This window comes from Equus quagga, chromosome 10 (genome assembly GCF_021613505.1).
Source record: "Equus quagga isolate Etosha38 chromosome 10, UCLA_HA_Equagga_1.0, whole genome shotgun sequence".
Lineage (NCBI taxonomy): Eukaryota > Metazoa > Chordata > Mammalia > Perissodactyla > Equidae > Equus > Equus quagga.
Window position 1 is genome coordinate 86,868,394 of NC_060276.1, and position 18,284 is coordinate 86,886,677.

Below are 18,284 nucleotides of genomic sequence, written 5' to 3' on the forward strand. Positions count from 1 at the left end.
CATATACTTTATAGTTTACTTCTTTTTTGTGTGTGTGAGGAAGATTGGCCCTGAGCTAACATCTGTTGCTGATCTTCCTCTGTTTTGCTTGAGGAAGATTGTCGCTGAGCTAATATCTGTGCCAATCTTCCGCTTTTATGTGGGATGCTGCCACAGTGTGGCTTGACGAGTGGTGCTAGGTCTGTGCCTGGGATCCAAACCTGCAAACCCCAAGCCACTGAAGTGGAGCATGCGAACTTAACCACTATGCCACTGGGCCAGCCCCTATAAGTTTACTTTTTTTCTGGGATGCTTGTCAGGTATTGGAATTTACCTCCGTGGCTTTCCATCTTTTTTGATATCCTGGGGGAGTTATATAATGTGGTAATTTTCTTTTTCTTGAAAGTTTGAAAGAATCTATTAGGAATTCATCCTGGCTAGAGGCTTTGTTCGGCCAATTCTTTGCTAATTTTTTCATTTCTTACTTGGTACTAGTTCATTTATTGTGTTTTGGTAATTCACAATTCTTACAGAAAAATCACTTATTTGTGGTTTTAAAATTTATTTTCATATAAGTTTGTATCATTTATTATAAGATAATTTATATCTTATAATTTATTACATCTCTGTGTTGCGCACTCTCTCATTTGTGATTTTATATTCTTTCTTGATTATCTTTGCTAGAATCTTATTTGTTTTATTAAAAAATTTTTGGATTTATTTGTTGTAGTTGTTTTTTTCTTTCAAATTTATCTATTTGTGCTTTTATCCTTTTTGCTTTTTACTTGTTTTCCTTATGACAAATTTCTGCACTTTCAAAAATTTTTGTTCAACCCATCGCTCACTGATTCAAAACTCTGACTGCATTTCAGAATTACCTGGGGGCTTTTAAAAATTAAAAAAACTAATGCTCCTCTTACCTGCCCCCAAGATTCTGATATAATCTGTTTAGGCCTGAGTCTGTTTTTTTTTTTTTTTTTTAACTTTCCTGATGGGAAGCTAGGCTGAGAATTGCTAAGTTAGCACATTTAACTGAGTTAGTTCTCTTTAAATTCTCTTATGTAATAATCTAAATCCAGAAATTTACCCAAGATTACAGAATTGCCTGTATTTTATAGGTTTGTACATCTTTAAAGTTTATTAGATTCTATACTTATTTTTTTGTATTTTTATTTTCAGCACAATAATTATTAGGAATGACAATGTTTGTGTATAGTTATATAATACATTTCTGGTTGTATTACTTTGTGATCAATGACTATAACTTATATAATTTCTGTATTTTAAATTTATTAGAATTTTTTGTAAATTAGCCTTTGTGGGTGAAGAAAAATAATTTTCCCTTTCCCTTTGTAGGTTCCTGGCTAAGTCTTCCCCCAAGCCCCTGTAATAAAAGGCAGATAAACAGGAGAAAAGCAAACAGAAGTTTAATAACATGTGTACCTCCTGTGTACATGGGAGATACCCAGAAAAACTGAGTAACTCTCTGAAATGGCCCAAGCCACCACCTTAAATACTGTCTCCAGCTAAAGACAAAAGATATTGGGAGTAGGGTACTGGGGTGGCGGGGGCGGGGGGGGGGGTGCTGGAGCCAGTTATGGGAAGCTGTCAGGCAAAGCACAGTAAACAAGGGTAAGGTTGTTATCCAGATTTAAGTCCATGCCTTCTCCATTGGTAAAAACTTTTACAGATTTAGTCATCCTCCTGTTCCTGGTACAGGGAGGGAGATATCCTTACAAATGGTGATTTCCCTTATAAATGTAAATGTCGCTTACAAAAGGGTAAGTTTTACTTGGATTTTACAGCTTCTCCTGTGTCTGCAGTTTCTTAAAAGTAATCAGCTCAAGATAATTCTTATGCCAAAGAGACATATTTTGGGGTGTCATATTCTGCTGCTCTTCACAGATGAGAAATTTCTGTAACTATACCATTGTCATATATATAAAGTAGCCATCCTCTCTATGCTGTACAAAATTTATTATGGTTTATTTCCCTTATTCTAAGACTCCATAATCATAAGAGAGACCATTGAAAATAACAGTTTTTTTCAGGAAGAATCAACAGCACTGCTTAAAATGCACACAAATTTTTATTGTCTGCTAAAGGGGTTCAGAACAGGCCTCTCCAAGATGTGCCACTTTGGCATGTGGATTATTTTGAGCTGATGCCAGTCGAGACCCTCTGGGCTCAAGAGAAACTTGTACCTCTCCTTTAAAGAATTTTAATTGGAGGCCTTGTCCATAATAAGAGTTATTACTAGAAATAAATTTTGTGACCCATCTGTATGTCAGAGCAAACCTCTAATTATTGAACATCTGTTCTTCTTATCATCTTGTGAATTACCCTCCTCCTCTCTCAAGCCCCAGGCCCCTATCCCATTCCTTGGCTCAAGATGGCATATATACCTCATTTTACCTTTCTGTCTTTGAACCTCTCATGTATGTGGGGTATGTACAAAATTAAATTTTTATTTTCTCCTGTTAATCTGTTTTACATCAATTTAATTATTAGACCAGCCAAAAGAAGCTTTGAAGGGTAGAGGAAAATTTTTTCTCACCAACAGTTTTAGTGAGCTGGCCAGGAGACCTCACTGGCTGGGCACTGCTCACCCCAAAGCTGCCCCAGTAGAAAGATCCTGGGGCCTCTGACAAGAGATGGCAAAAGGTGAGAATTCTTATGTCAGACTCCCTGATCTCCACCTGCAGAGTTTGGTGGAAGCAGAGTGGTGAGACTACTTTTTTTCCTTTTCTAAATTTAGATTAGCAGGAGAAAACATTTGTGGAGCTAGTTCCTTGGGCTTAGCAACTCTGGTTATGTGGTATGAGTACTCATCATTTTCCCAGAGATGGTCATTTTTTTTTGTCTCTGGTTCGTTCTGTGTTGTGAGAGCTTGGCTTTTTGGCCAGAGAGAATATTCTCTGTGGTCTCTGCCATCTGGAAGGTGCACTTATTGGGGTACACCTGGTAGCCAGTTGAATAGACTGGGGTACCGAGAATCTCTTTGTACCAGCCGTGCCAGCTCTCCTCTGAGGAGAGAGGGGTCCTAGTACATAAGGGGCCTTTGTTATCTCAACCTTCATTGCTTTCAACAAAGGACTTTACTTCCTTAGACTATCTTTGAGAGTCTAAGCCTGGAAAGTTACCTCTGAATCTTTCTACAAAAAGGTTCATTGGTTTGAGTTGCTATTGAGATTAATATAAGATCTTACTTGTCAATTGACAGATGATGGATCCTTTGAATTGGCTATATTTAAAAGAAAGAAAAAAATTTTTAGAGAGCTCTCTTGATAAACAACTGTCTTGCTGGTATAATGGCTAGCCTTATGGACTCCCTTAATAAGATGGAAGAACAGAAATTAGACTTGGAAAAAATACCAAAGTCCACTCAGACTCCTTCCTATTTGCCTTCAGACATTTGCAGATATTGTAAAAAATCAGGATGCTGGAAGTACAATTGCTTTGCACTTAAGGAAAAAAAGAAAAAAAGAGAGAGAGGAACTGTTTGGAAATTGGGCAAATAAAAAAGTCTTAAATGTCTAAGAACTACAATCCTGGAAGCTATAAATAGCTAAAAAAAATTGCAAAATCTTACTAGGCTTGTTTTCTGTCCTAAAAACTTTGCTTGGTAACCATTGGGTTGGGGGCTTCAAAATATAGTTGAACAGAAATGTGGGTTGCACTCCATTTGCAGCTAGATATGGCTGGACAGAAAACGTAGGTTAAGCTCCATTTGCAGGTAGGGTCCTGCCAAACTGCTACCAGCCCTCAGGGAAATTATAACTTAAAATTATCATAGTAATTATGAGGAACATTACAATTAGATAAGATCATTTAAGAAGTGAACTTAAGAGTTCCCAAATCAAACAAACGGAATGGGATACCTATTTTAATGGGTATGCAGAAGGCTTCACAAGGTTTCAAAATTCAAAAATAGCTTCATTGAAAGATCTGTTTCAAAAAGCAGAAAATAAGATGGGAAGCCACTGGTCTGACTGAATGCGTGACCATACAAAGTTTTCTTGGACTTTGGTCTGCTTTTGTTAGCAGAGTGTAAAAGATTTTTCTTTACCTTTTTAAAGTAATCTACCTAGAAAGAAAAGATGTTGAATTTTATTCAAATAATTTCTGTGCTTCGTGTTATCTCCATCATCAGGTCTTTGATTACTTAAGTAAACCTGGTCTTCTCAATATTAAGAGCTAAGTGTTGCTCAGTTTCTATATTTGCCTTTGATATCTTTCATTGTCACTTTGGCTAAATGGATAATTAAGTGTTATTTCATAATGATCTGTGATCCTATTTAGTCAGATGTTCAAATGTTTTTACATTTTGACGACTTCCTAAAATCAAATTCTAAAATGGAATCTTTTTGACCTAAAACTAACTTTGAAATTTCCCAGAGGGTCACTGGAAAATCTTAAAGGATTTGACTCTCACCTTGTAAAAAAAAAAAAAGTTAAGCAAATTAGGCTTATTTGATATGTTAAATCACATAGGAAGTATTGTCAAATAGGGAGTGATGCTAAACATTATTATTTTATATTTGTGTGGATATGTGTTATAAATGTTCTAAAAATTGTATAAAATTCCTAAAATTCTGATATGTCCTGATATAATGTTGTTAGTCATAGTTCCAGTTATTATCTTAAAATGTTATGTCACAGAAATAAGCAAATTTCTTTGTCAGTTGCATTGTAATGAACTCTAATCAGATCTTTAACCATTGCCATTTTTAAGTCTTTTATCATTTACAGTTACTGTTTTTTTTATTGAGTTAATGATAGGTTATAATCTTGTGAAATTTCAGTTGTACATTAATGTTTGTCATTCGTGTTGTAGGTGCACCACTTCACCCTTTGTGCCCACCCCCCACCCCACCTTTCCCCTGGTATCCACTAATCTGTTCTCTTTGTCCATATTTTAAATTCCTCATATGAGTGGAGTCATACAGAGATTATCCTTCTCTAACTGGCTTATTTCACTTAACATAATTCCCTCAAGGTCCATCCACGTTATTGCAAATGGAATGATTTTGTTCTGTTTTGCAGCTGAGTAGTATTCCATTGTATATATATACCACATCTTCTTTATCCATTCATCCCTTGATGGGCACTTGGGTTGCTTCCATGTCTTGGCTATTGTAAATAATGCTGCAGTGGACATTGGGGTGCATAGGACTTTTGGAATTGCTGACTTCAAGCTCTTTGGATAGATACCCAGTAGTGGAATACCCATACTATCGTATGGTAGTTCTATTTTTAATTTTTTGAGGAATCTCCATACTGTTTTCCATAGTGGCTGCACCAGTTTGCATTCCCACCAGCAGTGTATGAGGGTTCCTTTTTCTCCACAATCTCTCCAACATTTGTTACTATTAGATTTAGATATTTTTGTCATTCTAATGGGTGTAAGGTGATATCTTAGTGTAGTTTTGATTTGCATTTCCCTGATGATCAGCAATGATGAGCATCTTTTCATGTGCCTATTGGCCATCCGTATATCTTCTTTGGAGAAATGTCTGTTCATGTCTTCAGCCCATTTTTTGATCAGGTTGTTTGATTTTTTTGTTGTTGAGTTGTGAGAGTTCTTTATATCTTACGGATATGAGGCCTTTGCCAGATATGTGACTTGCAAATATTTTTTCCCAGTTAGTGGGTTGTTTTTTTGTTTCAATCCTGTTTTCATTTGCCTTGAAGAAGCTCTTTAGTCTGATGAAGTCCCGTTTGTTTATTCTTTCCATTGTTTCCCTTCTCTGAGAAGACATGGTGTCTGAAAAGATCCTTTTAATACTGATGTCAAAGAGTGTACTGCCTACATTTTCTTCTAGAAGCCTTATGGTTTCAGGTCTCAGCTTTAGGTCTTTGATCCACTTTGAGTTTATTTTGGTGAATGGTGAAAAAGAATGGTCAATTTTTATTCTTTTACATGTGGCTTTCCAGTTTTCCCAGCACCATTTGTTGAAGAGACTTTCTTTTCTCCATTGTATGCCCTCAGCTCCTTTGTCGAAGATAAGCTGTCCATAGATGTGTGGTTTTATTTCTGGGCTTTCAATTCTGTTCCATTGATCTGTGCACCTGTTTTTGTACCAGTACCATGCTGTTTTGATTACTGTAGCTTTGTAGTATGTTTTGAAGTTAGGGATTGTGATGCCTCCCGTTTTGTTCTTTTTTCTCAGGATTGCTCTAACAATTCGGGGTCTTTTGTTGCCCCATATAAATTTTAGGATTCTTTGTTCTAATTCTGTAAAGAATGTCATTGGGATTCTGATTGGGATAGCATTGAATCTGTAGATTGCTTTAGGTAGAACGGACATTTTAACTGTGTTTATTCTTCCAATCCATGTACATGGAATATCTTTCCATCTCCTTATGTCATCATCCAATTCTCTCAGAAAGGCCTGTAATTTTCATTATATAGGTCCTTCGCTTCCTTAGTTAAATTTACCCAAAGGTATTTTATTCTTTTTGTTGCGATTGTGAATGGTATTGTGTTCTTGAGTTCTTTTTCTGTTAGTTCGTTATTAGAATATAGAAATGGTACTGATTTATGCAAATTGATTTTATACCCTGCAACTTTGCTGTAGTTGTTGATTACTTCTAAGAATTTTCCAATGGATTCTTTGGGGTTTTCTATATATAAGATCATGTCCTCTGCAAACAGCGAGAGTTTCACTTCTTCCCTCCCTATTTGGATTCCTTTTATTCCTTTTTCTTGCCTGATTGCTCTGGCCAGGACCTCCTGTACTATGTTAAATAAGAGTGGTGATAGAGGGCATCCTTGTCTCGTTCCTGTTTTCAGGGGGATGGCGTTCAGTTTTTGCCCATTGAGTATGATGTTGGCTGTGGGTTTGTCATATATGGCCTTTATTATGTTGAGGTAGTTCCCTTCTATGCCCATTTTGTTCAGAGTTTTTATCATAAATGGCTGTTGGATCTTGTCAAATGCTTTCTCTGCATCTATTGAGATGATCATGTGGTTTTTATTCCTCAGTTTGTGGATGTGGTGGGATTATAGTTTACTCCAATCATTAACCAGTGTTTTTCTTTTGTTTCTATAGAAATTCTTCTTATTAAATACTTGATTGCTTGCACTGTAGGCCTAACTGTGGGAGCCCACCTGCATCGCCACCTCCTGAAATGAGATAGAGCTGTTTAACTGAACTGACCTGTTCTCAGAACTAAGAGATTGGTTCATTGAGATGGAGCAATCTACCAATCCAGCTTCTGGAATGTGAAACTTATCAGGAAGTTCAGAACAGGCCTCCCCAAGATGTGCCACTTTGGCATGTGGATTATTTTGAGCTGAAGGCAATCGAGACTCTGTAGGCTCAAGAGAAACTTTTACCACCTCCTTAAAGAATTTAAGTTGGAGGCCTTCCCCATAATGAGTTATCACCAGAAGTAAATTTTGTGACCTTCTGTATCGCAGGGCAAACCTCTAAGTACTGAGCATCTGCTCTTCTTATCATCCTCTGAATCACTCTTCTCCTTTCTGAAACCCTAGGCCCTTCTCCTATTCCTTGGCTCAAGATGGCAAATATGCCTCATTTTACCTTTCTGTCTTTGAACCTCTCATCATGTATATGGGGTTCCTGTTTGTGCAAAATTAAATTTTCTTTTCTCCTGTTAATCTGTCACATGTCAATTTAATTATTAGACCAGCTAAAGGAACCTTTGAAGGGTAGAGGAAATTTTTTTTCTCAACACTACTACTACCCAACCTATAGTAGCATGCATTTGTTCTTACTATTATGTTCCCTTTTCTTCTTTAGTACCTCACAATTTAAGTCTGAGCCTTTTTCATCAAATAGAACCTGAACATTTTAAGCTTAGATTTGTGATGCTGATCTCTTTTTAAAATGTTGAGCCTTATTGAACATTACTGGTGTTTCATTTCTCTTTCCTAACAGCTTCTCTAGAAATTCAGCTGTAAGTTTTTGACACTAAGATGTTTGGTTCCTGAGTAATAGTCTTTATGATTCATGCGTTGGTCACACCAAACTCACCATCTTTAAAAATTCTGGTTTATTCTGAGAGATTAGGCTTTTGCTTTTCCCTTAGGGTTGCATTGCCTAGCCTGCAATAGACAATTTTCTACACATAATTATTTTTTGTGTCAATGCTACATCAGACAGTAATCATTTTGAAAACATTTTAAGTGAAAATTAGGAATCCAAATTCATGTTAAAATCCACCTATTTGGGATATGCAATGCAAAGCAGATAACTCAATTGACATGAAAATAGGATTAAATCCCTCCCCATAAGGCTAAATTTACACCTTACATCAAGTTACTCCTGACTGCTTTGGGTTTCTTTTGGCTTTAATTGCAAGAAGATCCTGATTTGAGAAATACTAACATTTAAAATTTTTCCTTTATAATGAGGAAATATCACATATCTATTATTTAAAACTAATTGACTTCATATTTTATATCCTCTAGGCTAGGATAAAAATCCAGATGCCTTGGGGATCTGACAGGTAACCTCATATGATACAGTAGGGCTTGCGGAGGCCTGTGGGGAACTGAAGATCACATGTCCTGCCAAATGACATTTACGTTCCATTTTCAAGAAAATTACAGACAATTATACCCTCTAGGACCTTGTTTATCTAGGCTATGCTTGACATCATAAATTATGATGAAACCTTGAATCATAATTATGTTTCCATAAATTTTCATTTCTAGCAATTTTTATTTTAGTTCCTTCTCTCTGGCTTTTCTGGTACATCACGTTACGTTGCAATTAGGTCTTTTATCTTTGTGAGATCACTTTATTTGGTGTCTCTTCCCTCGCTTTCTACTTTGCTGCATTTTACAATTTCCTCTCCCTCTTCCTTTTCTATCTTTCCATCTCGACCACTCTGACTTGTGAGCTTTCATGCTGGAGTTTGGCAACCCTGTATTCTCAGGTGACCAAAACATGAAATATCAGTCTGTCCCTCTTCTAGAAATATTGAAGCCCAACCTAAAATAATATCTTTCTTTGTCTCTTTATGTCCATCTAACATCCTTTATTCTCTTTTAATGCATCATTTGATTGATAAATATTTAATGATTACATACATGACAGTGTTGTCAACTGATATTCCAGTTTGGTCATTCACAAGTTTATACCAATAGCATTTAATACATAGAGGTAGGTGAGAGCTATGAAAATTTTCTCCATACTTCCCGACCCAATTACGAAGAAAAAACATGTTTCAGATTGAATACTATTGTAGGAGTGGGAAACTTTTCCCTTCTAGATTCTTTGGCTCATCTAAATGACGTAAGACAGATTGACAGGAGAAAAACACACTTTGTACGTACGGGAGCCCCATAAAAATATGAGACACCCTGGCAGTCAGGTAATTGAGGTTTATATACCATCCAGAGCTAAGGAGAAGTGGGTAGGCGTCTGGGGCTTCAAAGGGGAGGAAGACAATTCATAGGAAGATGAGAAGAGCAAATGTTTGGTAAACAAATGTTTGTCATGCCATGTAGATAAGTCTTTCTGATATAAAAAGTTTTCTCTGGTAATAGCTCTCTTCCTGGCAAAGGCCTCCTATCTAAATTCTTTTAGGCAGTGAAGGGGAAGGTAAAAAGTTCTTCCTGAGTCTGCTGGGCTCTGATTGTTTTCAGCTCAAAATAATCCACGTGCCAAAGTGGCACATTCTGAGGTGGCGTATTCAGCCCTCCCCACGCTACCTTTACTGAAAGCTCGATGACACTCCAGCTCTCTTGTCTTTTTAGGTGTTCCAACAATATCTTTCTTCCCCCCTACTTTTTAAATTGAGGTATAATTCATATAACATAAAATTCACCATTTTAGTGCGTCCAACACAATTCAGTGTCCCACATCTTTTTTCGACTGAGGTAAAATTTACATCACATAAAATTAACCGTTAGCCATTTTAAAGTGTGCAATTCAGTGGCATCTAGTACATTCACAATGTTGTATAACCATCACCTCTATCTAGTTTGAAGACATTTTCATCACTTCAGAAGGAAACCCTGTACCTATCTGACAGCATTTTACTGGAAATGTTCACTCAACACAAATATGACAACATTCTAGTAGTAGGTTTAGCTAACTTTCTAGCTGGGATCAGGCCAGGTGATTTCACCAGAAATTCGAGCAGCTGAACATAGGACCATTTTGGAATGAAGCCAAAGGTGCCATTGTGAAGGGTGTAGATCTCTGGGCTTACTAGATTCTTAGAACCTGTTCTGGTAAAGAAAATGCCTGGTCAGTATCTGTTAACTGATCGATTCATGTTGAATACAATAATTTCATTAACTAAAACGCATTTCTAACATCCTTTATGGTAATTAACAAAGCTGCTTATGTTGATCAGAGATAAATTACTGAAGCATTTTTCCAGCTACTTCTGAAGTGTAGGCTTCTGATAGAAATTTGCTAAACACTCCCAGAGTGTGTATTCCTAATTAGGATAACTGACCACTCCTAGAGGGTAGGTTACACCTAACAGACTCACTCATATATATTATATTGTCCATGTTGAATTACCCTGGTATTACATCATATGTACAATTAACTCTTGCAACTTTAATTATAAAAATTGATCAAAAATGAGAGCAAAGGGAATATTAAAATGGAGCTCTAAAGGAATCCGTGCCCCTGGTCAAGCTTGAAATGGTAGCCTGAATCTGCTGTTCCCTCAATTACCATGTCTTTCTCATTGTGTGAGCAGGTCGCCGTGTTGAGAGTAATTCCGATGGTTAAAGATATGTATTATTCATACGACATGGTACCTAAGCCTAAGGAAGCTCTTTCAGCTGGTCTTCAATTGAAGAGGTAGTCAGTCTTCTGCTTCAACGTGGTAGAAAAATGGACTATGTTGAACTTACTGAGAGGCACAGTTTTCTAAAGGGGTTAAGGAATTTTCAAGGGTATTTTTTACTATCTCTGATTTTTACTGTAACTACTTTAGAATCCACCTCTCCTATTAACGTCCACTTCCCCCCTCCCCCAAAACACACAGTGAGACTAGGTCTAGCATTGAGTTAGGCTTTTTGAGGGTCCTGAAGAAGTGTATGGTGGAGTCTCCAGTGCAGTGGAAGAATTTCAGATCTGCCTGTTTGAATTGCCTCAAGGCAAGCAATCAGCAGGACTAGAAGTCAGGATAATTTTATTCTAGAACCAAGGTAGCTTTGTGTTGTTTTTAATGGGGAAAAAATGGCAAAACTTATATTCATCTTGTGGGAAAGAATGTTTTGTCTTCTGTAACACATACATATAGAATCCCACTGTGAAATTCCAAAGACAGATGCTAGTTCGATTTAAGGTAGAGCTGAATGATGGATTTATTGCTTGAATATCATTTTCTCATTCTAACCAGATGGTGATGAAAATATAAAATAATCTTTATATACTGTAATCTAGATCATATATCCATTCTCATAGCTGATGTGGGGATGTCTTCTTGCAAAAATCTTCCCAACTTTTTTCTTTACATTAACAAAAAATATATAGGCAGTATCTTTATTTTAAGTTTGCTGATTTTTTTTCATTTCTTTGTTTCTAATTATGATTCCAACAGGTATTATCTTTTGATGCCTATTTAGAAGATGAAGTGCCTGAAAAAAGTCAAGAAAACTATAGAATAAGACGCTATAAAATCTACTTCTACCTTGAAGATGACACAATTCAAGTAAATGAACCAGGGGTGAGAAATAGTGGACTGCCTCAAGGTATCTTTTTAAACAGAGTTATGATTCTTTCACTTCTAGCTCCTGTCTTTATCTACTGTCTTTCTCTAGCTTTCTAAAAGACCCCATGCTACTGCTTAGGTATCTCACTTGGTGGTGGTGGTCAATATAAACATACTATTAGCTTGTAATTATTGATGGTGACTTATCAGCTTTCTACATGCCAATACCTCAACATTGGCCATTCCTGTCACTCTTCTATGGTGTTCTACATATGTATTAATCATACAACATGGTACCTAAGCTTAAGGAAGCTGTTTCAACTGGTATCCTTTCAGGTGCTGCTCTAGTATGAGCAAACTCCCCTGTGTCTTTGACTTTTTTCTTCAAACTCTTTGGTCTTTTGCTATGACCACATCACTTCCTTCACAACACCCTCATGGGAAGACAGAAAACTGTTCTTCACTGCCACTTCCAGATTGGTATTCTCTCTTCTTTCTTGAATTCACTGCCATTTGCTTCAGCCACCCTCTTCTCATCCTCATACCTGTTAACTACAGACTTTAACGGTACTTCAACAGAGGATCATTGTGTCTTCACCTCACGTATGCCAGTCATCTTTATCCATACTCCACTTTAGCCAGACAAGAATTAACTCTGATGTGACCACCAGGGAAGCTAATCCTAGGTTGCATTATTAGAAATATGGCAGAGATCAAGGGAGGTGACTGATTTCTCCTGTTTTTGTATGAGTCTTTGACTTGGGACAGTGCTGAGTTCTGGATGCCTTCAGGGGACAGCAATCAGGATGGTGAAAGGACTGAAAATTTGTCATGTGTAAGGCAGAATGGTGAAAAGGGATATTTGTCTGTAAAGGGAAGGCTCAGGTGAGCCTGATAAATGTCTTTAGGAATCTAAAGGACTGTCATGTGGAGGAGGCATGACCTAATTTTCTGTATCCTCAAGGACAGGACCTAGGGGGGGGTCAGAATTCAGGTCAGTAAGAAGAATGATTTTCTAGCAGAGAGCTGCTGGAAGTTGTAGTGGATGGCTCTGGATGAGCATGGGGGTCAGGGTCAGGTATAGGGGTGAAAGTAAGAGGAGTCATATATTTGTTTGGTCATTGGTATAGATGGATGGCCCTGGAGGCATGTCTTAGTAGAGGTGTGGAGGGGAGTCATGTATTTGTTTGCTGGTTGGTGTAGATGACCTTCCAAGGCCCCTTTGATCCATGAGGAGCTGTGATTCTTAGGTACGTTGTTGTCTCTTTGTCTTTTGGAGTATTGCCATCTCTAATATTTCAGGCTCTGAAATTGCCTTCTCTGACTGCAGTCTCGACGCCTTTTACTTTCCCTGTTTGTTCACACCCACCATCCTTGTTCTTCATTCTTCTAGCAAAACATATCCTGAATCTGTCCATGTCTTTCTATCCCCTTTGCTACCATCCTAACCCAAGCTACCCTTGTTTCTTTAGTAGAGGAATGGAATAGCTGCCTAATAGGTCTCTGCTCCTCCTACAATCTCTTCTCTACACAGCAGCCAGAGTGTCGGGTGGGTATTACCTTGATGCAGTGTTGACCTCCAAGAAGCATGCATGCAGGCTTTCCCAGAGGCCATAGAACAGAAGTCTCATGAACCATATTAAAATGCATAAATCACACAATGCATTAAAACAATTTAAAACACACAGTGGGAAGCAAGGGGAAAGCGATGGGATAGGTTCACACACATAGGACATGGTATGAGTGGGTAGAAGGACCACTTGCCTGAATCCTGGGACGGGGAATGACCCTGTCTCTCTCTGCTGAAAGAATAGCAGCCTTTCCTGCTAATAGTGTGGTTTGGCGACCAGAGTTGAAGTTCAGGCAAGGAGGACCACAGACAGAAGGGATTTCAGGCTAGTGGAACACACTTACTCTGTTGGAGAGTGCAGGGACAAGTGGGCCTGGCCACAGCTGTAGCTTGCCAGTAAGCCTGCTGAATAGTCATGGGTTTGTTTGTGTTTCTTGGGCAAAGGACACATGGGGCCAGAATGGGTGTCACCAATGAATGAGTGGCCGAATCAAGGCCTCATGAATATTGAGTACTCATGAATATTTACTGCCTCTTGTATATTTAGTGTATCATGAATATTTAGAGCCCAGGTGTCTCATGGATATTTAATAGCTACTGAAAATTAGTCATCTCTTGGTCTTTCCATCTCTTTCTTTCTATGTTTAACATATGTGCTCTACTTACTATTTACTTATTGTTATTTAACACACATCTTATGATTTTCTGGCTATGTGGAATGGACTTTTTTGCTTACTAACTACTTATCTTGGCCCAATGCTGCTATATTAGTAATACCACAGTGGGGTTCTAGGGGGATAAACAGGGATTTTGGGACCATGGGCCTCTGAGAGTAAGGTTGTGATGAGTCAGTATGCAAAGGACTTCCTTCAGTGCTCGTGGGATTGAGGTTTTTCTTAGAGCATGGCTTCATTGTGTCTGGATGATGAATTTGGAGCCAGTCAGCATTGCCAAGAAGTGTTTGTTGAATGCTGACTCTGTGCCAGGCATTGTGCTGGGTTTTGGGAAAATAGACAAAATGAATAAGACACGTTATACTCCTATCTGATGGAGCTTATAGGCAGGCAGATTGGAGAGTAAAGGGAGCAAGGTGACCATCCAAGAGCTTGCAATCGTTCAGGCTGGGAATGCTGAGTGTCCAAACCAGGACAATGATGGTAGGAAGATTTTAGAGGCATTTGGTTGGCAGAGTTGATAGGCCTTGACCAGCGATTAAATATAGAGAGTGAGGAAGGGGAATATCTAATGATCAGGTGCCTACTTTATCATTATCTCATTTAATCCCCCAACAGTCATCTAAAGTAGGTCATCGTCAGCTTTTATAGAAAAGGAAACCGGCTTAGAGAGGTAATTTGCTCCATCTGAATCTTAACCGGTTGTCTCAGAGCTCACTCTGTGGTTGAGAGGATGGTGATACCTTATTAAAATCCAAGAACACGGAGCAGGGAGCAGCAGCATTGCGGTTGGAACTGGAGTATGTTTGTTTGGGTCATGAGGCCTTTGAAGGTGGGTTGGGACATCTGTATGGTGATACTCACCAGGCAGGTGGAACCTTGGGGTGTGTTTTCAGGAAAAAAGTCAAGACTAGAGATGTGGATTGGGAATCATGGCTGCCAAGATCATGAACAGAATCAGGCTTATTATACCATGTTGGAAGACAGCCGTTGTTGAGGTGGTAGAAAGAGGAAGAAAATTCGATTTAGTGTCTGTACTTGGTTTTACTAGTGGAGGGAGAAGGTAAGGATTGGTATGAAGACACAATATGAGCTATCCTCATTATTCTTTGTGCTCTGACACACTATCCACTCCATGGTCTTTTTGTTTGGAGGACTTATGGCTTAATGGTAAATCTTTCAGGAAATATAGAAATGCCTTGATATTTTGAAAAAGGTTTTCACAGATTTTTAAGGTTGGAAGTGTGACATTTTATTTTGTAAAGGGACAAGAGATCTTTAGACTCTTTAGGATCATTTTAAACATATAAGGCAGTTTTTAAAGATTGACAAGAATGGATGAGAAAATGTTTGGACAGTTACTTCAGAAGAGAAAGAAAATTTACAACTTTTAATTTCTATGAACATCTGTTTTACCTAAATGTGTTTGTTTAGATAAGTGACAGTATTACTTTAGCAAGAAATAGTTTCTTATAAGTTTTCAGTTAAGTGCTTTACTCTGATATTCCCTAACTAAACTTTGCTTATTTTTTTTACTTTCCCCACAGGACACCAAATTTACACAAATGGTGGACTGGAGGTCATAGGACACCCCAAACCTGCATTAGTGACTTGCATTGTCCTTATTATTATTACTTTTTAAGTGAAAGCTGATATTCCTGTAGCTCACTGGCCCCTCTCCAGTGAATCTTAGTTTTATTAAACTATCCAAGAAGAAAAATGAAACGCAGCAGCTATGAGGATCTTGGAAAGGCTTACATTAAGACTTTTCAATTCTCTCAGCCTCTTGGTTTCAAATCTCACATAGACAGATTCCAGAGGCAAACTGAAGAAAGTCATAATGATTTACTTGAAAATAATTTTTATGTAGGTAGGAGTGAACGTTATTCATAAAGACTTGGGGAAAAAAACCTGAGTAAAAGACAATTTTAAAAAAAATCTCTTGAAAATTTCAGAATTTCTGATTGGCTCACTCTGATCAGGACATTTCCCTGAGCGAACACACAGCTCACGTGATATGGCCAGAATACACGATAATCACAATCTGTAATGAGACTGAATTTGTGAGCAGAGTGGAAGTAGCTGTGGGCTATAGCAAGTCCTGTGGAAGACAAACACGAATAACCACTCTATCATCAAGCTTTGTTTAGCAAGAAACCAGTGTCTCTTGAAGTATTTAATATGATGATTCTTGTTAAGGAAGGTGTGTTTGAACAGAGGATACTTTGGAAAATCATTAAATGCCTTCTTCAAGCTTTCCTAAACTAAATGATTGGGAAAAAGAAAACAAACTTAACGAGCCAGTGGCTCAGATCTTGGTGGGACAGGGTAGGTGTCTCTTTCAGTTGTGTCTTGAGTGGCTTGGGACTACTTTTCATGTACCTGTGGGCCCTGGGAAGGGGCTGGGGGTTACATTTAGGTGCTGCGCACTGATGCTGTTCCTGTCACTTCCGCAGGGTTTTGATATTTTCCAGATGAACTGGAAGGTCAGATGCACCTGTTTGTTTCGTGGAGCTGCCCATTCAGAAATTAGCGCACCTGGATGAATTAGCCTCCCTTTTAGTTGCCTCTCCTATCATGTAACTTATTTTTAGAGAAGTGAGAGTTTGGAATAAGCCAGAAACAAAAGAGGCATCCCAAAGCTTGATGCCAAAATAGGCATTTAGTTACATACAGCTTCTAATCATAACAACGTATTTTTAAAGTTCACAAATCCTTGTTGGCAGAGAGATATATGTGTGCTATAAGTCAAGTCACTGTCGTACTTCAAGGCTTGCTTTCATTTCTTGCCAGAACATCACTCTCTTTTTGGTTAGATGTGTTATATTTATAGAATTGGTTACTGTTCTGTGGGAATGTAGTTAAAATAACGTTACACCAAGCCAAGAATGTCAGAGGTTAATCCCAGTAGTTTTACCTTCAATTGTCGAACAGAATAATTGTTTGTTAAATACTACCAAGCCAGACTAATCTATGCTAAAGAAAGGATGACAGTTAGAAACATGCCATGATTTTCTATAAGGTCTATACCAGTTGTTCTCAATTGAGAGTGATCATCAGAATTTCCTGGCCCCCTCAAAGAATTTCTTTTCTTTTTAAAAATTATGTATTTGTTTGCTTATCTGTTTATTATCTGTCTCTTCCCCTAGGATACATACTCCATGATTTTAGGATCCTTGAAAGTTTTTTTTTTTTAAACAATTTCTGATTCTGTAGTCCTGGGGTCAAGAACTGGCTTCCACTTGGTTCTTAGTGCATCCTTCATTAGGAACACTGATCTCCCCTAGTGATTTGTTTTGGCCCCTCAACAGGTAGTATTTTTTATGTATATTTTTTATATTCTAAGATAATCTACCTTAAGCAAGCAAATGTAATCACGAAATAGAGGTCATTTATATGTCATTCATTCATATTGGGCATATACTATATCTAAGTACTGTGCCCCATAAAGTAGAGGAGTGGTGGTAGTATGATTGCCAGTTAAAATACAAAATGCCCAGTTAAATTCGAATTTAAGATAAGTAATGAAGTTTTTAGTATAACTATGACCCAAATAGTTCATGGGACGTACTTATACTAAAAATTATTCATTGTTTATCTGGAATTCAAATTTAACTAGGCATCCTATATTTCAATTTGCTAAATTTGGCAACCCCAAAGGGTGGACCTTTGTGGGGGGCAGTTGTCATTGAATAGGGCAGAGTAGAATTTAAGAGTGGAGGTAAGTCACTGGTCCATGAAGATAGGTGCTTGGTCCATGTGGCTGCTCAATAAATATTTGTTGAAGGAAGGAAGGAAGGCAGGGAGGAAAAAGGGAAAGGAAAAATGATGGACAATGTTCATAACACAATGCCGGGATCATAAGTGGTACCAGGTACTTTTGGGGATCAGAGGAGGAAAAGCCAATAGCCACTAGAGAAGAAGGCATTTGAGTAGTGCCTCAAAAGCTTCTCCAGATAAAGATGGAAGAGGAAGACACATTAGTCAAAAGGAACAGCATGAGATACAGAGGTGGGGTAGTGGGGGGGTGAGGAGTGGGAGGTATTTGGGAGCAGATCATAGAATGTGTAAGAAGAACTAGGCAAGAAGGCAGTAATGCACGAGGACATTAGAGCACCTAACATGCTATCGTTTGGGGCTCATTCAAAGGCCAGGGGGAGATGCATGCGATTGTTGTTATGATGATCAGAGATGTGGAATTTTTAATTCGTTTGCTACAAGACAGAGGTCAGGCTATCTATATAAAAAAGTTATGAAACAAAAACTCTAAAAGTGACATTTTATAAAAATAAAAATGGAATAGTCACTTTAGTGAAGGGATAATAGTGAACACAAAAGGGGGGAAAGAAAGATACTATTTCTCGTCTGATGACAGTGAAGGGTCTTAGTATTTTTAGGATACAAAC

At 37.9% G+C, this 18,284-nt stretch overlaps 1 protein-coding gene across 4 annotated transcripts in view; it reads left to right on the plus strand.

The window, feature by feature from the left end:
- Nucleotides 1-18,284, plus strand: part of EFHC2 (EF-hand domain containing 2) — a 179,716-nt gene that overhangs the window by 49,476 nt on the left and 111,956 nt on the right. For all 4 annotated transcript variants that reach the window (XM_046672652.1, XM_046672650.1, XM_046672651.1 and 1 more), the window contains exon 3: nt 11,524-11,674. In XM_046672652.1, the coding sequence (XP_046528608.1) occupies nt 11,524-11,674 (151 nt within the window). The remainder of the gene's footprint in view (nt 1-11,523; nt 11,675-18,284) is intronic.